Source organism: Coregonus clupeaformis, chromosome 38, assembly GCF_020615455.1.
Source record: "Coregonus clupeaformis isolate EN_2021a chromosome 38, ASM2061545v1, whole genome shotgun sequence".
Taxonomy (NCBI): domain Eukaryota; kingdom Metazoa; phylum Chordata; class Actinopteri; order Salmoniformes; family Salmonidae; genus Coregonus; species Coregonus clupeaformis.
Window position 1 is genome coordinate 5,536,261 of NC_059229.1, and position 20,258 is coordinate 5,556,518.

Sequence of the window (20,258 nt, forward strand, 5' to 3'; positions counted from 1 at the left end):
ATTAATCACTCCAGAGAACGTGTTTCTACTACTCCAGTCCATTAGAGGCTAGCTTTACACCACTCAAGCCGACACTTGGCATTGCGCATGGTGATCTGCGTTATTTTCTTTGGGTGTTGCTAATCTGTAGTTTTTGCAAAAAAAATAGCATTCTATGTGATGTCTGTCAAATTGCGCTGCGAAATGTATGAAGTTTACCACTTCAAACATGCACTACCAGTCTTCTGGTTACTTGTATAAAGATCAATTATTTAATGCTAACTGTGTACCTGTGCTTGTCCTGATTGTTATAGAGTTGTCAGTGGGAGTTGCAATGCATCGTTTTTGATTTAAAACATTGCTTTCTATGCATCCCCTGCCAAAACTGAGCTGCCCCTTCTCCATTAACAACGGCTCCCTTGGTGGAGGTCGGTAAAATGCTATTTTTATTTTAAAAAACTGCTGATTGCAGCACCCAAATAAAGGAATGCAGTTACACAGGACAAACATAGGTACAAGGTAAACATTAAAGAATGGGCATTTTTGTAAGTATCGACTGATTCCGACTCGATGTGGTCAGAGGTACACTGCCGACACTCATCGCAACTCGGCTCCATTGAAATTAATGGAGTTGAGTTTCCTTAGCGACAGCTAGGCTACTTTCCTGCCTAGAAATTATTATACAGACCAAGAAAGAAACAAAACATGCTGAATAATAATGATGATGTACTTCTCTTTATTCTAGATCAATGTCAAGGTGACATTCTTATTTAATAGCCTATGTAAGCAAAACATTGACACATCCGTTGATTTTTTTTTTGTTGGCATGACTGTCACTGGGTGGGCCAGTCAAAGGAAGATTGAGCGTCGATGCGTCGTACGTGTTTTAGGAGGCAGAAGGCTTGTATTACCTGTATGGACTTCGACAATCATGTGTGGCGTGGTAGGCTACTAAACGACACCTCACACTCAAACAACTATCTCAAACTTAAACTTGGGTCCATGTTGTCATCGACTAAAAGCCGAAAACAAGAAGGATTTCCCGGCATCAATAGCCTATTGACTTGCCCGGCAGCAATGCGTCGGCGTTCTGATACTTTCTTTTAGGAGAGCAACTCGCGGACTACCCCCCTCCCCCTGTGGATCTCGCACGAGCTCAGGTAAATTGCCCGTTCTGAAACAATTCATATCAGAAATATATGAGAACTTTTGGTTATTTAAACGTATTCTTTATCCTTAATACATTTTAACTTAAAAAATAACTCCTATGAATTGTTTTGAAAAGAGTTTATGTGAATTTATAGTCTAAGCCTATACTTTTGTAAACGAAGATGAGGTCTTCAATTTTGTCTGACAGGTGTTTTTCTCAGAAGGTATGGCGGTGGCCATAACGAACTGTAAAATCAATTGGCTCATGTGCAATAGTCTGTGTTTTCCTGATTCATTGGGTAGTGCACTGTAATACATGTGTCATAAAGTGTCCGTTTTATTACTTATAGGATAAGTTATAGACTGGCTACCCTATAAAAGTGTAAGCTACTTTCACAAAGCATGTTGAAATGTTCATAGTTTTGGTCAATATAAGTAAAGTTTTCAGAATGAAATAGTTGCATTCTCAGTCATTAGCTAGGCTAGTTGCTTTAAATCCACTGACACGTGGGAGACAACATTACTAAGCCTGTTGTGAAATAGTCATGTACCTCTTGAATTTAGAGGCTTATACCAACAGTGAACACCCAAGATATGATTACCTCAACTGTATCACTTTCCTTAAAGAGAGAGACCTCTCTTTGTTGATCAGCCGTTGTTGTATTGTCATACTATACAGAACAAAAATATAAATGCAACATGCAACAAGTTCTAAGATTTTACTGAGTTACAGTTCATATAAGGAAATCAGTCAATTTAAATAAATTCATTAGGCCCAAATCTAAGGATTTCACATGACTGGGAATACAGATATACATCTTTTGGTCACAGATACCTTTAAAACAAAGGTAGGGGCGTGGTTCAGAAAACCAGTCAGTATCTGGTGTGACCACCATTTGCCTCATGTAGCGCGACACATCTCCTTCTAATAGAGTTGATCAGGCTGTTGATTGTGGCCTGTGGAATGTTGTTCCACTCCTCTTCAATGGCTTGCGAAGTTGCTGGATATTGACGGGAACTGGAACACGCTGTCGTACACGTCAACCTGGAGCATCCCAAACATGCTCAATGGGTGACATGTCTGGTGTGTATGCAGGCCATGGAAGAACTGGGACATTTTCAGCTTCTAGGAATTGTGTACTGCACATTTTAGAGTGGCCTTTTATTGTCCCCAGCACAAGGTGCACCTGTGTAATGATCATGCCGTTTAATCAGCTTCTTGTATGCCACACCTGTCAGGTGGATGGATTATCTTGACAAAGGAGAAATGCTCACTAACAGGGATGTAAACAAATTTGTGCACAACATTTGAGAGAAATAAGCCTTTTGTGCGTATGGAACATTTCTGGGATCTTTTATTTCAGCTCATGGAACATGGGACCAACACTTTACATGTTGCGTTTATGTTTTTGTTCAGCGTAGTTTATCCACTTTGGACTACAGTACCGGCTACAGGACAGCCCCTCATTTTTCCATGCAAGGCTCATAGATACTGTAGGAGACACATCAGGAGAAACACATTCTATTCCCTCCCCAACCCCTTTCGAAAACTCTAAATAAATCTTTCTTCCTAAATTATTGGTTATTATCAGGTAGAGACATGTTGCTTATAATCCAGTCTTTGTGTCAGATGAGTTTTCTAAGTAGTTGGCATTTAGTGTCATTAATCTTGCCCTGGAGGTCTCCTGGATATCTGTGCATTAGAGACCTCTCTAATGCCCAGAAAGCTCATTTTAAAACTCCCATTCACCAGCTCTGCAAGCGGCATAATGTCAAAATATACTCAGTGGCAAGTTTATTAGGCACACCACCCAGTTCACGAAATGGATCGCTCCTACAGTCAGTGAGTCACGTGGCCGTGGGTTGCTATATAAAGCAGGCAGACAGGCATCGAGGCATTCAGTTACTGTTCGATTGAACGTTAGAATGGACAAAACAAGTGACCTAAGCGACTTTGAGTGTGGTATGATCGTCGGTGCCAGGCACGCCGGATCCAGTATCTCAGAAACGGCCGCCCTCCTGGGGCTTTCACGCACGACAGTGTCTAGAGTTTACAGAGAATGGTGCAAGCTAACAGGCGGGCCACAAACAGACAAATAACGGCGCAGTACCACAGTGGTATGCAGAATGGCATCTCAGAACGCACAACTCGTCGATCATTGTCACGGATGGGCTATTACAGCAGACGACCACACCGGGTTCCACTCCTATCAGCTAAAAACAGTGGGCACGCGATCACCAACACTGAACAAATGAGGACTGGAAAAATATCGCCTGGTCCGACGAATCCCGGTTCCTGTTGCATCATGCTGATGGCAGAGTCAGGATTTGGTATAAGCAGCATGAGTCCATGGCCTCATCCTGCCTGGTGTCACGGTACAGGCTGGTGGTGTACTGGTGTGGGGAAGTTTTTCCTGGCAAATGTTAGATCCTTCGATAGCAATTGAGCAACGATTGAACGCCATGTCCCGAAAAAGTCAGGCTGCTGTGGAGGCAAAGGGGGGTCCAATCCGGTACTAGATGGGTGTACCTATAAATTGGCCATTGAGTGTACGTTCGTTATTCAGAAAATGTTCTCTGAGCAACTATCTTCATTTACTCCCGTTATGGCCGGTATGCACTTCCAAAAAAGGTTGCTTGTACATTTTTATTTACACCTTTTTTGAAAGCACATACCGGCCGTAACGGTGGTAAATGAAGATAGTTGCTCAGCAAAACTCTTTGGTGAGTAACAAACATATTTTGACATTATAACGTTTCAGAGTTGGTGAATGGGAGATTGAATGGGAGCTTCCTGGGCGCTAGAGGTTTCTAACTCACAGATACTGGGGCACCCTGTAGGCAGCTCTGCAGAGTGGTCACTAGCTGGCACAAGACATCAAACCTGATTTTATCCCTAATCCCTAACCCTAACTTTAAATATAGACCAAAAAGATCATTTTTGTCTTCATGAATTTTTACAATATAGCCGATTTTGACTTTGCAGCTGGCCATGCGGAAATCACTCGGTTCTGCCTCCAGGGCAAAATTCATGACAATAAACGTCAACCTGCGTTTTCTATTGTGGGGTGGGCTTACTATAACCTTAAACATATATATGTTGTAATATAGTGACTATAACTAAAGCCATACTTTATGATATAGTAATATGTTGTTTATGATATGCTTATTTTTGGTTTAATCCTCAACTGGTCACTTCCTCATTCTTTCTGCCTCCTCCTCTTCTTCCTCACTTTGCTACAGTGATCAGGATGATACCAGTAACTGAGTTTCGGAACTTTGCCTCATCACAGAACCCAGAGTTCCGGGTTCTAAAGCCATGGTGGGACGTGTTCTCGGAATACCTATGTATCGCCATGCTCATGATCGGAGTGTTCGGATGCACCTTACAGGTAAGACTAAACTCATACAAACTAACCACCAATTAATGACCCCTATACAATACCTTGAAGGTATACGTTTTTAATTCTATGATAAGTACGGTGCCTTCAGAAAGTATTCATACCCCTTGACTTTTCCACATTTTGTTGTTAAAGCCTGAATTCAAAATGGATTAAATAAAAAAAATTGTTCTTGGTAAGCAACTCCAGTGTAGAGTTGGCCTTGTGTTTTAGGTTATTTACCTGCTGAAAGGTGAATTCATCTCCCAGTGCCTGGTGGAAAGCAGACTGAACCAGGTTTTCCTCTAGGGTTTTGCCTGTGCTTAGCTCCATTCCTTTTCTTTTTTATCCTGAAAGATCCCCAGTCCTTAACAATTACAAGCATACCCATAACATGATGCAGCCACCACTATGCTTGAAAATATGGAGAGTGGTACTCAATAATGCGTTGTATTGGATTTTTCACTTTGTATTCAGGAAAAAGGTTTATTGCTTTTCCAATTTTCTTTTGCAGTTTTCTTTTAGTGCCTTGTTGCCAACAGGATGCATGTTTTGAAATATTTAGTAGAGGCTTCCTTCTTTTCACTCTGTCAATAAGGTTAGTATTGGTACCTACAATGTTGTTGATCCATCCTCAGTTTTCTCCTATCACAGCCATTAAACTCTGTAACTGTCTTAAAGTCACCATTGGCCTCATGGTGAAATCCCTGAGTGGTTTCCTTTTTCTCCAGCAACTGAGTTAGGAAGGACACCTGTATCTTTGTAGTGACTGGGTGTATTGATACACCATCCAAAGTGTAAATAATAACTTCACCATGCTCAAAGGGATATTCAACGTCTGTTTTTTATTTTATTTTTACCCATCTACCAATTGGTGCCCTTCTTTACAAGCCATTGGGAAACCTCCCTGGTTTCTGTCTTTGAAATTCACTGCTCGACTGAGGGACCTTAGAGATAATTGGATGTGTGGGGCACAGAGATGAGGTAGTCATTCAAAAATCTTGTTTAACACTATTATTGCACACAGAGTGAGTCCATGCAACTTATTATGTGACTTGTTAAGCAGATTTGTACTCCTGAACTTATTTAGGCTAGCAATAACAAAGGGGTTGAGTACTTATTGACTGAAGACATTTCAGCTTTTTATTTTGTATTAATTTGTAAGATAAATAACATAATTCCACTTTGACATTATGGGGTATTGTGTGTAGGCCAGTGACACACAAATCTTAATTTAATCAATTTTAAATTCAGGCTGTAACACTTGAAAAAGTCAAAGGGTGTGAATACTTTCTGAAGGCACCGTTCTAATCGGGGGTGTTGGGGGATATTTTTCATATAATATTCTTTTATTTTTTTCTTGTGATTTATCAGTGGGTGCTACAGCACCCTCAGCACCTTTACTTCCTGTGGCTATGGAGGCCGATGACATCAGTCAGAGTAATGATGGCCAACCCTTGAAGCTATTTTTTTTACCCTTAAGTGTGTATATTACTGTATTTATACTTGGGATATTGTTTTTCAACAGGAACATTTCAAAAGGTAGCTGGAGTGCGTCATTAAAGCACATTAGCCCCCGGGGCATCATTGCAACAGCTGAATGTAAGCACCTAATGGAACGGTTGGATCTTGACAGATTTTGGCAGTGTGTAGCCTGTAGCGATAAGTATAGGTGTGCCTACAGTATATGAAATTAAAATACATGGCATTACTTACCTTATGTAAATGAAATATAATTGTGTCCTGAATATAATTGTGTCCTGAATAACTTTTTAAAAAATAAAAAAATAAAAAAAAGTGGTTGTCCCACTGGCTTTCATAAGTTGAATGCATCAATTTGTAAGTCGCTCTGGATAAGAGCGTCTGCTAAATGATGTAAATGTAAATATGTGAGGACAATTTAAAAAGCGAATTAACGTACAATCATATACAGAAAGTCTTTGGCCCTGGATTCTTAAAATATTTTTGATTTGATTAGTGTGTCCTGTTTGAATCTACTCCTGCCATGTACCAAAGCATTCTTATCAGTGGTGGTGACCTCCAAGTGGGAAGGGAAAACAGAGACACATTAACCAGTGTTTCCCCTATATGCATTTAGCACCGCCGCTGCTAAATCGACCAGTGTTTCCCCTGGAATCAAGTCACGAACTCCATATTTGTAGCTCAGCTGGTAGAGCACGGCGCTTGTAACGCCAAGGTAGTGGGTTCGATCCCCGGGACCACCCATACGTAAAAATGTATGCACGCATGACTGTAAGTCGCTTTGGATAAAAGCGTCTGCTAAATGGCATATTATTATTATTATTATTATTATTATTATTATTATAATCTTCTCATCACACGATCCTAATCATTGGTTGATATCAGACCTGGGTTCAAAGAAAACAAATACTATTTGAACCCATGTCTGTTAGATATCAACTGGAACAGGAAAGAAATAGATCCAAAAAATCTAAGCCTTATGTTATGTAGGTGATTAGCCGTAGGCTACTCTGCATGTTGTTCCATTGCCTAATCTTTCCAATAGCACTCACTCTGCTTCTCTCTCTCTTTTTCCCTCCCTCTCTCCATCATAGCTCACCCAGGAGAAGATCTCCTGCCTTCCCAGCCATTTCTCCAGCTCAACTCCAGAGGCCATCGACTGCAGCCACATCCGCAGCCACAGGGAGAACGAGACATGGGAGCACCATACCTTAGTCAAGCCCGTCAGGTAGGTAGCCTAGAGCTAGAGGTTAGAATCCCAGCTCCTAGTAGGGAACTCTGGTGTCCAGATAAAGCAAAAATACATATCTCTGTGTCCTTTTGACCACAGACAATAAAGTAATCTAGTCACAATTTATTCGGTTGATAAGCAACTTCTTGCTAAGGTTAGGGTTAGGTTTAGAATAAGGGTTAGGTTTAGGGTTCAAATAGTATTTGGGTTAGAGCTAGGGTTAGTAGATATTTAGTTGAAATGTTACTGATAGTCTGTACAGCATCTACAGATGGACTATCCAAATTCTTCTTTTACAGCCCCATCATCCGGGAGGTGCACGGACGGAAGAACAACCTTGACATCCACCAGTACATCTTCGTCAACCACTACTGCTACGAACGGGCCGTGCACTGGTATGGCAAGTACTTCCCCTACCTGGTGGTAATCCACACATTGATCTTCATGGTGGCCAGCAGCTTCTGGTTTAAGTTCCCTGGGACGTCGTCCAAGATCGAGATCTTTGTCACCATCCTGGGGAAGTGTTTCGACTCGCCGTGGACCACCCGGGCACTGAGTGAGGTGTCTGAGGAGCGTGGCGAGGAAAAGATGGTGATATGGAGGAAGAACACCATGTCGAAGTCGATGGCATCAGCGTTCGCTGCCTCGCCGGACAGTGGGCCAGGGGTGGAGGAGGAGATGGTGGGACTTCTCCGGCAGTCGTCCATCAAGTCAAATCCAGAGAAGAAGAACCCGGAACTACAGCCAGCAGATTCCCTCCTGGACAAGAAGGAAGGGGAGCAGGCTAAAGCTCTGTTCGAGAAGGTGAAGAAGTTCAGAACGCATGTGGAGGAGGCGGATCTGCTCTACCTGATGTACGTTCTCCAGACCTCCCTCAAGGTCTTCAAGTTCGTCCTCATCACCTGTTACAGCACCGCATTGGTCCCCAACATTGAGATTGTAGTTCGTTGCTCAGTTCCTCCGGAGCTGACCGGCTTCGACATCTACTGCTGCAACCACACCAAAGCCCACCTCTTCTCCAAGCTGTGTTACTGTTACATCTGCTTTGTGGGAGTCTACGGACTTCTGTGCATCTACACCCTCTATTGGCTCTTCCATCGACCTCTTAAAGAGTACTCCTTTGAGCATGTTCGACTGGAGACGGGCATCAACGACATCCCAGACGTCAAGAACGACTTTGCGTTCCTCCTCCACCTCAGCGACCAGTACGACGCGCTCTACTCCAAACGCTTCGCTGTCTTCCTCTCCGAGGTCAGCGAGAGCCGTCTTCGCCAGGTCAACCTCAACCACGAGTGGACCGGTAAAAAGCTCCGGGGCCGCCTCTCCCGGAATGCTGACAACCGCCAGGAACTCCATCTCTTCATGCTCCCAGGTCTCCCCGACACCGTCTTTGATGTCCCTGAAGTGGAATCTCTCAAACTGGAGCTGCTAAACAATGTGACTATTTCCTCCAGTGTGATCCAGCTAGGTTCTCTCCAGGAGCTGTCCCTCATCCACTGCCCTGCCAAGCTCCAGCTGGCTGCCCTGACCCACCTCAGAGAGAACCTCAAGGTCCTCCGGCTAGCCTTTGAGGGCCTGGAGCAGGTACCAATGTGGATGTACACACTTCAGAGTCTTGAAGAGCTCCACCTGAGTGGTCCGTTGACCCACGAACTCTCCCGCAGTGCAACCTTAGACTCCCTGAGAGAACTCAAAGCTCTAAGAGTCCTGACGCTTCGCAGCCGCCTAATCAAGATCCCTCCGAGTGTCGGGGACGTGGCAGTCAACCTCCAGCGTCTCTGCATCTATAATGAGGGCCTCAAACTCCAAGCCTTCAGCAGCCTGAAGAAGTTAACCAACCTGGCCTCTCTGGAGCTGACAGGATGCGAGCTGGAGCGCATCCCCAGCGCGGTCTTCAGCCTATCAAGCCTGCAGGAGCTGGACCTGAAGGAAAACAAGCTGACTACAGTAGAGGAGATCCTGAGTCTACAACATTGCCGGCGCCTGGTAACTCTTCGTCTCTGGCACAACAGCATCACCTACATCCCTGAGCACATTGCTAAGCTGAAGTCCTTAGAGACGCTGAACGTCAGTTGGAACAAGCTCCGGAAACTTCCGTCACGTCTCTTCTACTGCACCAAGCTCCGGCACTTGAACCTGACCCACAACCAGCTCACATCGCTACCAGCCGAGGTAGGGATACTCCAGAGTCTCCAGTTCTTCTCAGCAGCCTTTAACTCCCTGGAACAGCTGCCGGAGGAGCTGTTCTCCTGCAAGAGGCTCAAGACCCTGGCGCTGGGAAACAACTGCCTGCTCTCGCTTAGCCCCAGGGTGGCTAACTTGGCCCAGCTAGTGCGCCTGGAGCTCAAGGGGAACAGGCTAGAGTCTCTACCCTCGGAGATAGGGGATTGTCCCCTGTTGAAGACCAGTAATCTTGTGGTAGAGGACAACCTGCTGGATCTACTGCCGTCGGATGTACGGAGCAGGATGAAAGACAGTTGAGAGACACTTACTTTACTTACTTTAAAGGGCTTTTTACTCCTCCTGGTGCGTAAGCCGCTGACAACAGTTGAGAGATAGGATAAAGGGTCAGGTTTAGTAACACTTGATTGGTCAGAGATTTCAGCTCCGTGGGAAATGATTGGTCCTCTGGGTGGGTTTGCAGTTGTGAGGACATGAGGGATTAACTTTTTTAAAGGCAAATCCGAGAATATGAATCCGAAAGTACGAGAAGGAAGGAACTATGGACATACCGTAGCATATAAGGATCAAGAAAGGACTTTTCGCACATTTCGGAGGGACATACAGTATAGCAATAGAATAATTAGCAAATGTAATATATTTTGGTCAAATCATCTTTAAATCATGTTCACCTACTTATTGTCTTGACTATACTTTTTTAAATGTTTTTTAATACAAAGATGTCTATCAAAAGTGTCCTTGAAGAAATGTCATCCTTAAAGCATATGTCATATGATCATTATCTTTTTTTTATTTAACTTGTTGGCAGCTTGAACATCGTTGCTCATGAAGGCTGCCTTGCAGGCTTGTTAAGGGGACTATTCGCTAAAGCGTTACAGATTGCACGCTATAAAAAATGTAAAGGTAATTTCCGATTGAGCCGACATATGCAAAGTTTACCGTGAATGCAGCCTCCACTAACTATGTAACTCTGAATTTCCATGATATGGATTGATTAGAGGCCTACGTTTACAGAGAAAAACTGGCAGAGTGAGTTTGAGGGGACTGTTTTATGCCATAGAAAGGATGGAGGGTGATATGAACACATATAATACAAGGTACTGGGATGAAAACATCTGAGTATCAGTTTCCTTTTCCTCAAAGATTATACCTCTCCTGTTCAATTTATTTACCTGGTAGGTTAGTTTTGTACTAAAAGAGGAATCATATTTCTGAGATCTCTAAAGAGAGAACTTCAGTTGCATCCAGCCAGAGGGTAAAAAGGGATGGGGAAGCTATCCTATATCCTGTTCAACTCATTGTTTCATACAGCACAAAGGGTTCCTCTCTCTCATGGAGACGTGACAAACGCAGAGTGAAGTCTTTTCAATGCCCGTCTCTTGGGAGTTTGATCTCTTCCTACATTAGCTGAGTGACTTGGAGAGTAACTCATTGAATGAATGTTGGTCATTGTGTTTTATGCATATCAGTTGAAACTAGATGGAGGCCAATTCAACTAGCTAATCATATACAGTAATACTGTAAGCTTCATTATGATACACTGCAGTACATTCACAAAGTGAAATGTGTTCTTACACCATAACAACACAATGATTACACTGGTATGCAATGCACAAATGTATTTCACAATGATTTTACAATCCACCTGTAATGAGTGAATGACGTGGACCCAAGTGAAGCGTTCTTATTCCTTTGTTGTTGTCATCCCTTGGTGGTTTTAACTACCTTTCAGGCATGTGAATCACACAACCAATGGTCAAAAATAAATGAAGGATGAATCTAAGGTCAGCACTATCAAGGGTTGTACACAGTACTATACTGTAGTAGTACTGTAGCAGTATGAGGAGTCAGCTGACAGTACTGAACTGTAGTAGTACTGTAGCAGTATGTGGAGTCAGCTGACAGTACTGTACTGTAGTAGTACTGTAGCAGTATGTGGAGTCAGCTGACAGTACTGAACTGTAGTAATACTATAGCAGTATGAGGAGTCAGCTGACAGTACTGAACTGTAGTAATACTGTAGCAGTATGAGGAGTCAGCTGACAGTACTGAACTGTAGTAATACTATAGCAGTATGAGGAGTCAGCTGACAGTACTGTACTGTAGTAATACTGTAGCAGTATGTGGAGTCAGCTGACAGTACTGAACTGTAGTAATACTGTAGAAGTATGAGGAGTCAGCTGACAGTACTATACTGTAGTAATACTGTAGCAGTATGTGGAGTCAGCTGACAGTACTGAACTGTAGTAATACTGTAGCAGTATGAGGAGTCAGCTGACAGTACTGAACTGTAGTAATACTATAGCAGTATGAGGAGTCAGCTGACAGTACTGTACTGTAGTAATACTGTAGCAGTATGTGGAGTCAGCTGACAGTACTGAACTGTAGTAATACTGTAGAAGTATGAGGAGTCAGCTGACAGTACTATACTGTAGTAATACTGTAGCAGTATGTGGAGTCAGCTGACAGTACTGAACTGTAGTAATACTATAGCAGTATGAGGAGTCAGCTGACAGTACTGAACTGTAGTAATACTATAGCAGTATGAGGAGTCAGCTGACAGTACTATACTGTAGTAATACTGTAGCAGTATGTGGAGTCAGCTGACAGTACTGAACTGTAGTAATACTATAGCAGTATGAGGAGTCAGCTGACAGTACTGAACTGTAGTAATACTATAGCAGTATGAGGAGTCAGCTGACAGTACTGAACTGTAGTAATACTGTAGCAGTATGTGGAGTCAGCTGACAGTACTGAACTGTAGTAATACTGTAGCAGTATGAGGAGTCAGCTGACAGTACTGAACTGTAGTAATACTATAGCAGTATGAGGAGTCAGCTGACAGTACTGAACTGTAGTAATACTGTAGCAGTATGAGGACTCAGCTCTTTCAACAGGTTGCATACTTCACTACAGTATTATACTATAATGATAGTAGGAGGCAGTGATGTAGTCAAGTCACTAAACCTCGACTACAAGTCCTTTATACTCGAGTCAGGAGTCCCTTGGAAGTGCTTTAAGCTGCTGTTCAACCCTTTTTTTTAATGCAAATTATGTTACATTGTTGCACATTGTCCAGATAACTAGATAATACAGCTCTCTAACATTTGCTGTTGTAGCTAGTACAGTAAATTATGCAACAAAGAGAGGTTTCTGACAGTCACTACTGGTCGAGTCCAAAAATCGTGACTCAAGTCTGAGTCCTGGACTGGAGTACTACAACACTGCTAGGAGGTATCAGGCGGCAGTTTAGAACATACATACATGTACAAAAGGCATCAGGCCATTCTGATTATTTACAGATGCAAGTTACTGGACAATGTCACAATGGACTGGGTCAGACACAGCCATGTAAACACACACAAACACACCAAAGCATTCCTGTTGTCAGTGTGTTGTGTTTTTCCTCCTGTAGAAGGAGCCCAGTCATGTCCTGCCTTTTGTCTCCATAACAAGGGTTCATATCAGCCAAGCCAGGGACATACATACCTCAGTAATCACCAAACACACAGGCCAGCCCACACACTCACAATCACAGACGAGGCCAATGGAGGGAAACTGCACTTCCCTGTTCCTGCTGGAGCAAGGGGAGTAGGCTAGGTTGGAAGGTGGGAATGTCCAAAGGTGTGCAGACAACACGGTTTGTCACGCCAGTGTGTCCGTGGTATGCGCATGCACACACACGTGTCCCACTCTGCTCTGCCAATCATTTCCTTTCCCTTTCAGGCAGTAGTGTCAGTTAAAGGTTGATCTGGAGTTTGGAAATGACGTCCAGGATTAGTCAAGACACAACCCAGTTTAATAACCCCCCGAGACAGAGCCATAGACAAGCCCTAACGCAACCCTAACCTCTGGCCTAGACACTCTGGTAGATCTGATAGAATTCGATAGGTACACAAAGTGTGGTAATTGCTTCTTCTTGCATTTGAATAGGCTGGGTGAAGTTCTTACCATATTGTTTACACCTATCAAATCACTATCAGATCTACACAGGAGGGGCTAGGGATTGTTCCCGGAAGGAGTAATAGGTTGGGTGTTGACTCTAAACTGTGCTGCTTAGCAAGTAGAGCATGATAACAAGTCTCTGAATGCGTATCATGTTATGTTTGTTTCGGTGTGTACCAGCCAACAGGTCTAGTCATCATAATGCAATATTTACACAAATAGGAGTTGATCTCATCTCCTCTAGGTGCCTCCCAGCAATATAATTTAATTCCAGCAAACTTGAGAAATGCTTAACAACTGCATGATTTAAGTTACTCAGTGTGTTGTATATCTGGGATAGCCTGGTCCCAGATCTGTTTGTGCTGTGTTGTTAATGCCTATGGTCATTGGCGTGATAATGACCATAGGCGTTGGCAAGACGGCACAAACAGATCTGGGACCAGGCTATATCTGGGAGGCAGGAACTGTGTCAATGTTTCCTATCCTAACAGATGTGATAAGCTCATAATGACTCATTATATTACTTCATCATGCATGCTAAATATACATAAATTGATCCGGTATGATGGAAAGATCTAGCATGGGCACCAGTCTGTTTAGCTAACATTCCACTCCTTGTTCTCCGTGTCATTTGCCAAAGATGTTTAGCATAACAAGGAGTGGCAAGGAGTGGAATGATAGCTACACCGACTGGTTAACAGACTAGGAAGGTTCATTATTATCATAACATTATCATCATGTCACCATACTTCTTAAGCACTATTTCAGCCCCAAATACAGGTTGCCCATAGGCACAGATTTAGGATCAGATTATTTCCCCCCAACCATTGACAAGCCTCTGCTTGCTTTAGTCTATCTATAGCCTACAGTATAACAAGTAGTTCTGCATGCTGAAATGATAAATGCCAAGTAAATGAAGTTTTCAGGAGAAGAAGAGATAAGGATGTTTTGTTAGGTGAATTTTGGCTTGTGGCACATAGTCAAACAACACATCCATTGTGCCAGGCAGTGCCCTTCAATGCCTGGACTTGGGTAAACTGCCTGGACCACACTTAACCAAACAGAGCCTTCATTCAGCCCTGTGTGCGTGCGTCCGTGCGCAGGTGTCCAGATATCTGCCGTTACCTTAGTGTTTTCCCTGTGTAGTACATTCCATTGTGGAGTCATTAGAAATGTCCTTGTTGACTCACCTTGGGGTTAACACTCATGAGTGCAAAACAGAATACAATGGACAATGTTACCTCAGGTAAAGTACTCTATCTAGAAGCGTACGGTCTCTGTAGCCACGTTCACACTGCACTTAGCCCAGGGCTAACAGCCTCCTTAGCCCAGAGCTACGAAAATGCAGTTTGAAAAGGCCTTGTGACTATAAAATGTTTTTTTAGAAATGCTAATACAATAGATTAATAACACAACTGATTGGGTTTAAAATACAAAGGTATGACAGTCACAAAGAGAAGACTCATAAACCTTCAAATATTTCTGACTATAATCTACATATGAATTTGTGAATGTTCTTGAAATTGTATGAAACCACCACATTGTTATCTCAGAAGTGTTATGGGGACACCTGCACCTGATCCGGTTTGCCCATAGAGGTAGACTCATGGATATAACCCGTTTTAGCATGGACATTGCCCTTGAGGGCTTCCAAATCAAATCTTATTGGTCACGTGTTTAGCAGATGTTATTGCGGGTGTAGCGAAATGCTTGTGTTTCTATCTCCGACAGTGCAGTAATATCTAACAAGTACTATCTAATCATTTCACAACATATACCCAATACACACAAATCTAAGTAAAGCAATGGAATTAAGAAGATATAAATAAATATATGGACAAGCAATGTCAGAGCGGCATAGACTAAGATACAGTAGAATAGTATAGAATACAGTATATACATATGAGATGAGTAATGCAAGATATGTAAACATTATTAAAGTGACTACTGTTCAATTTATTTAAGTGGCCAGTGATTTCTAATCTATGTATATACAGTGAGGGAAAAAAGTATTTGATCCCCTGCTGATTTTGTACGTTTGCCCACTGAAAAAGACATGATCAGACTATCATTTTAATGGTAGGTTTATTTGAACAGTGAGAGACAGAATAACAAACAAAAAAATCCAGAAAAACGCATGTCAAAAATGTTATAAATTGATTTGCATTTTAATGAGGGAAATAAGTATTTGACCCCTCTGCAAAACATTACTTAGTACTTGGTGGCAAAACCCTTGTTGGTAATCACAGAGGTCAGACGTTTCTTGTAGTTGGCCACCAGGATTGCACACATCTCAGGAGAGATTTTGTCCCACTCCTCTGCAGATCTTCTCCAAGTCATTAAGGTTTCGAGCCTGACGTTTGGCAACTCGAACCTTCAGCTCCCTCCACAGATTTTCTATGGGATTAAGGTCTGGAGACTGGCTAGGCCACTCCAGGACCTTAATGTGCTTCTTCTTGAGCCACTCCTTTGTTGCCTAGGCCATGTGTTTTGGGTCATTGTCATGCTGGAATACCCATTCATTACCCATTTTCAATGCCCTGGCTGAGGGAAGGAGGTTCTCACCCAAGATTTGACGGTACATGGCCCCGTCCATCGTCCCTTTGATGCGGTGAAGTTGTCCTGTCCCCTTAGCAGAAAAACACCCCCAAAGCATAATGTTTCCACCTCCATGTTTGAGGGTGGGGATGGTGTTCTTGGGGTCATAGGCAGCATTCCTCCTCCTCCAAACACGGCGAGTTGAGTTGATGCCAAAGAGCTCCATTTTGGTCTCATCTGACCACAACACTTTCACCCAGTTCTCCTCTGAATCATTCAGATGTTCATTGGAAAACTTCAGACGGGCCTGTATATGTGCTTTCTTGAGCAGGGGGACCTTGCGGGCGCTGCAGGATTTCAGTCCTTCACAGCGTAGTGTGTTACCAATAGTTTTCTTGGTGACTATGGTCCCAGCTGCCTTGAGATCATTGACAAGATCCTCCTGTGTAGTTCTGGGCTGATTCCTCACCGTTCTCATGATCATTGCAACTCCACGAGGTGAGATCTTGCATGGAGCCACAGGCCGAGGGAGATTGACAGATCTTTTGTGTTTCTTCCATTTGCAAATAATCGCACCAACTGTTGTCACCTTCTCACCAAGCTGCTTGGCGATGGTCTTGTAGCCCATTCCAGCCTTGTGTAGGTCTACAATCTTGTCCCTGACATCCTTGGAGAGCTCTTTGGTCTTGGCAATGGTGGAGAGTTTGGAATCTGATTGATTGATTGCTTCTGTGGACAGGTGTCTTTTATACAGGTAACAAACTGAGATTAGGAGCACTCCCTTTAAGAGTGTGCTCCTAATCTCAGCTCGTTACCTGTATAAAAGACACCTGGGAGCCAGAAATCCTTCTAATTGAGAGGGGGTCAAATACTTATTTCCCTCATTAAAATGCAAATCAATTTATAACATTTTTGACATGCGTTTTTCTGGATTTTTTTGTTGTTATTCTGTCTCTCACTGTTCAAATAAACCTACCATTAAAATTATAGACTGATCATTTCTTTGTCAGTGGGCAAACGTACAAAATCAGCAGGGGATCAAATACTTTTTTCCCTCACTGTAGGCAGCAGCCTCTAATGTGCTAGTGATGGGTATTTAACAGTTTGATGCCTTAAGATAGAAGCTGTTTTTCATTCTCTCGGTCCCAGCTTTGATGCACCTGTACTGACCTCGCCTTCTGGATGATAGCAGGGTGAACAGGCAGTGGCTCGGGTGATTGTTGTCCTTGATGATCTTTTTGGCCTTCCTGTGACATCGGGTGCTGTAGGTGTCCTGGAGGGCTGGTAGTTTGCCCCCGGTGATGCGTTGGGCAGACCACCATGCTTCTGCCATTTTAAAGTAGTCAACTGGGTGGGGATTCCTATGGGTTGTAGCCTCAATGGCTCTGCCCATGCTGTCACAGACACTATAATCGCACAGATCTAAAGATGAGTCCTCTATCTATCTCTATGGGTTTGCCTCCCTTCTTGGCTCCACAACTCTAGTTGGATAGTGATCTCCTGTGGTCACAATAGAGAACTGCACTTGTCATCAAATTCCTTGTATATGGATTTCATGGGTGTAATAATATAGAAGATTCTTTTGATCAAGATTCTGAATTGTAATAGTCAGACATAATTCTAATTGTATAACCGGTTGTTGCTATTTTACCAACAGTAACTCTTTAGCCAAGTCCCATGGAATAGAAACAAAAAAAAAAGTCAAGTTAAACACTTTATTTTGTGCTTCAGTCTTCCAAGAAGGAATGAATACTTATTTTTTTTTGTTTTCAATAGTATTTGTATATAAATAACATCTCAAAAAAACAATCAACAATAAATGTAGCTATTTACAAAAGTTCATAAGAATATTTTCAATAAATAAATACATGTAAAATTCCAGATATTCTAAATACGCCTAATAAAAAGACATGTTTTCAAAGATAAACGCAACTACTATGCAATGCAATCATCATGGGATACACCATGTCAAGTCAAAATATCAACGTTTTTTAAAATCACATAAACAGTTCAATTTCCTTCACAATGAGGAATAATAATGCAATATAAATCACCCCAAACACTGAATAATAAAGCTTTGTACAAGTGTGCACTCCTGAATCAAAAAGGGGGGGTCAAATTTACCATCAAAAGGTGCTTTGCTCTGTGCAAAAACGGTGTCCAAATAATGTCCACCATACCTATTCTTCCATAAGCTGCCAAAACAGACGGTAAACAAAAGCCAACCTCGACCAGTTACTAAAAATCATACTTTACAATGTAAAGTTTACATCAATGAATTCAAGTCACCAGGTTTTGAGAGGAGAGTGTAGGTAAGGTAGGTGTAGAAGGGGAGTCTATGCACCATCCAATTCAGCATAGAGAGGGTGGTTGGTGGTAGAGTCCATCTAACTCCTCCTAAAGAGGGAGAGGTGGGGAGTGAGAGAACAGTTTAGATTCCAGCTGTTTCTCTAGAAGCTCCACCAAATCCGGTGTACACGACGATGAGGCTCGGGCGAGGTCCACCGCTGTCTCTCCACTGGTGTTGCGGTGTTTGAGGTTGGAGAGTGGCGCAAGGAACTCAACGACGTCCCGGTAGCCCTCTCGGACAGCGATGTGGATGGGTAGGGTGCCGGTGTGGTCTGGCCTGTTGACTGACGCGCCGAACTCCACCAGAACCCGGAGTGTGTCCACGAAGCCAGTGCGTGCCGCATCATGCGCCGGTGAGACTCCTCGCCGGTCCGTGATGTTTGGGTCAGCTCCGTGCTCCAACAGTAAGCTGGCCACGTTGGAGTTGCCCATCATCATCACCTATGGAGAACAGAAGGAGACTTGATGTTAGAGGGCGTTACCAAATGTTTTCATCACATGATGCAGTGTTTGACATAGGCCTAGTGGGAGAGAGTTCATGGGATTGTAACAATTGAATTTTATGTAGGGGAATTATAAAGAAGAACATAGTTATATAGCTAGCTAGGTTAGGTACATTTGTCAGAATGGTTGTCCAACACTTTAGCTATTAATGAGCAATAGACACGGTTGTTACATGATGCTTCAAAGAAAATAGTTGAACACTGGTTTCACTGTCCTTCATTCAAACAACAACGTATAAGAAAACCATTCTGGGGAAGCAACCATGGGCAGACAGATCTGTTGTTGTCTCCCTCTCCCACCCACACAGACTTAGCTAGCTAGCTAGCTATAGTACATTCAAAGCATACACAGTTTGAGTCTAAATATTACAGGCTAGGACACAATGACAGTTCAATGAGGACCAGTTAGTTACCTGTAGAGCGGTCTTGCCAAATTCATTGACAGTATCGGGGTGCACTCTGCATTCCGGCCCCAGCATCGTCCGGACCTCGTCCGTATTTCCCTTGGCTGCGGCAGCGGTCAGGCTCTTGGCCGCATCACTCTGACTCAGGACCATTGTAGACGCCTTTCTATATTTTCTCCCTACAATATGAATAGAAGAAATAGCCAACTGAGTAGCTACCCAGTATCTAATTTTAACTAACTGTTCGAGTCTAGCTAAGCTAACCAGCTCGTTTCGTTAGCTAGCTCACTATCATTTATCCCCAACCGGCAAACGTTAGCAAGCAAGCTAGTTGCGAGTAGGTCAACCAACACATTATAGTGATAACAAAAGGAGAACAATATAAATACTTTACAATGTTATTTCTTTGAAATTGTGGAGCCCAATTCTGTTTATCTAGCTAGCGCAGTATAATAATGCTAGCTAGCAGTCTAAGGGGAATCAAAACTCATAGGAAAAGGTAGTTACCTTGTCCGTTTTGAAAAGATCCCGACTGTTACTGGCTCTTCTTTTCTGTCCCTTTTTCGAGGTACTTTTCAAATAAATCACAACAGGTAAATGTTTAATAACTTTGAAGGCTGCAGGACCTTTAATTTGCGCGCTGAGAACTACACTACCGTTTACCCAACCAACATTTACAAACATTGGACAGAACGTATCTCGACCAATCAGCGCGTTGAATGGCGAGGTGGGTGGAGTAATGACTTAGTTGCTACAGTATCACTGTGGTAACAGTAGAGTCGACCAATAAGAAGCCATAGCGTAGAAGGCGGGCAATTTTGCGGACGTTGACGTCTTCAAGGTACATTCATTCATTATTTCTGAAATTTGATAGTAAATCCCTAAAGTCAGGCAGAAAAAAAGGCGGGTTACAGAAGAAATCATTCACCAATGCCCGCGATTGACAGTTGTGTCATTAAAACGCGCCAATGGGTGTGAAAAACGTTTGATATGTGATTTTATATACTTTCTGGCTAAAATAGCGGCTACTATTTTGGATGATAGAAAACAATCAATTTATAGCTAAAATGTTTTGTTCATTAAATGTAATAATATACAAACGAAACCCACCCATACA

General features: G+C 42.8%; 2 protein-coding genes across 2 annotated transcripts; one reads left to right on the forward strand and one right to left on the reverse strand.

Annotated features, from left to right (window-relative positions):
• Window positions 1-833: 833 nt before the first annotated feature.
• si:zfos-323e3.4 (volume-regulated anion channel subunit LRRC8C) lies at window positions 834-11,159 on the forward strand. The gene is made up of 4 exons (XM_041867364.2): window positions 834-1,139; window positions 4,372-4,520; window positions 7,085-7,218; window positions 7,521-11,159. Exons 2-4 carry the CDS (start codon window positions 4,380-4,382, stop codon window positions 9,700-9,702), a joined length of 2,457 nt encoding a protein of 818 aa, XP_041723298.1. The 5' UTR covers window positions 834-1,139; window positions 4,372-4,379; the 3' UTR covers window positions 9,703-11,159.
• A 6,457-nt stretch (window positions 11,160-17,616) lies between these two features.
• On the reverse strand, window positions 17,617-19,813 carry cdkn2d (cyclin-dependent kinase inhibitor 2D (p19, inhibits CDK4)). Its single transcript, XM_041867337.2, has 3 exons — window positions 19,649-19,813; window positions 19,151-19,320; window positions 17,617-18,675 (listed from the first exon to the last, which is right to left on the reverse strand). The coding sequence occupies exons 2-3, from the start codon at window positions 19,292-19,294 to the stop codon at window positions 18,283-18,285; spliced, it is 537 nt and encodes a 178-aa protein (XP_041723271.2). The 5' UTR covers window positions 19,295-19,320; window positions 19,649-19,813; the 3' UTR covers window positions 17,617-18,282.
• Between the last annotated feature and the right edge of the window lie 445 nt (window positions 19,814-20,258).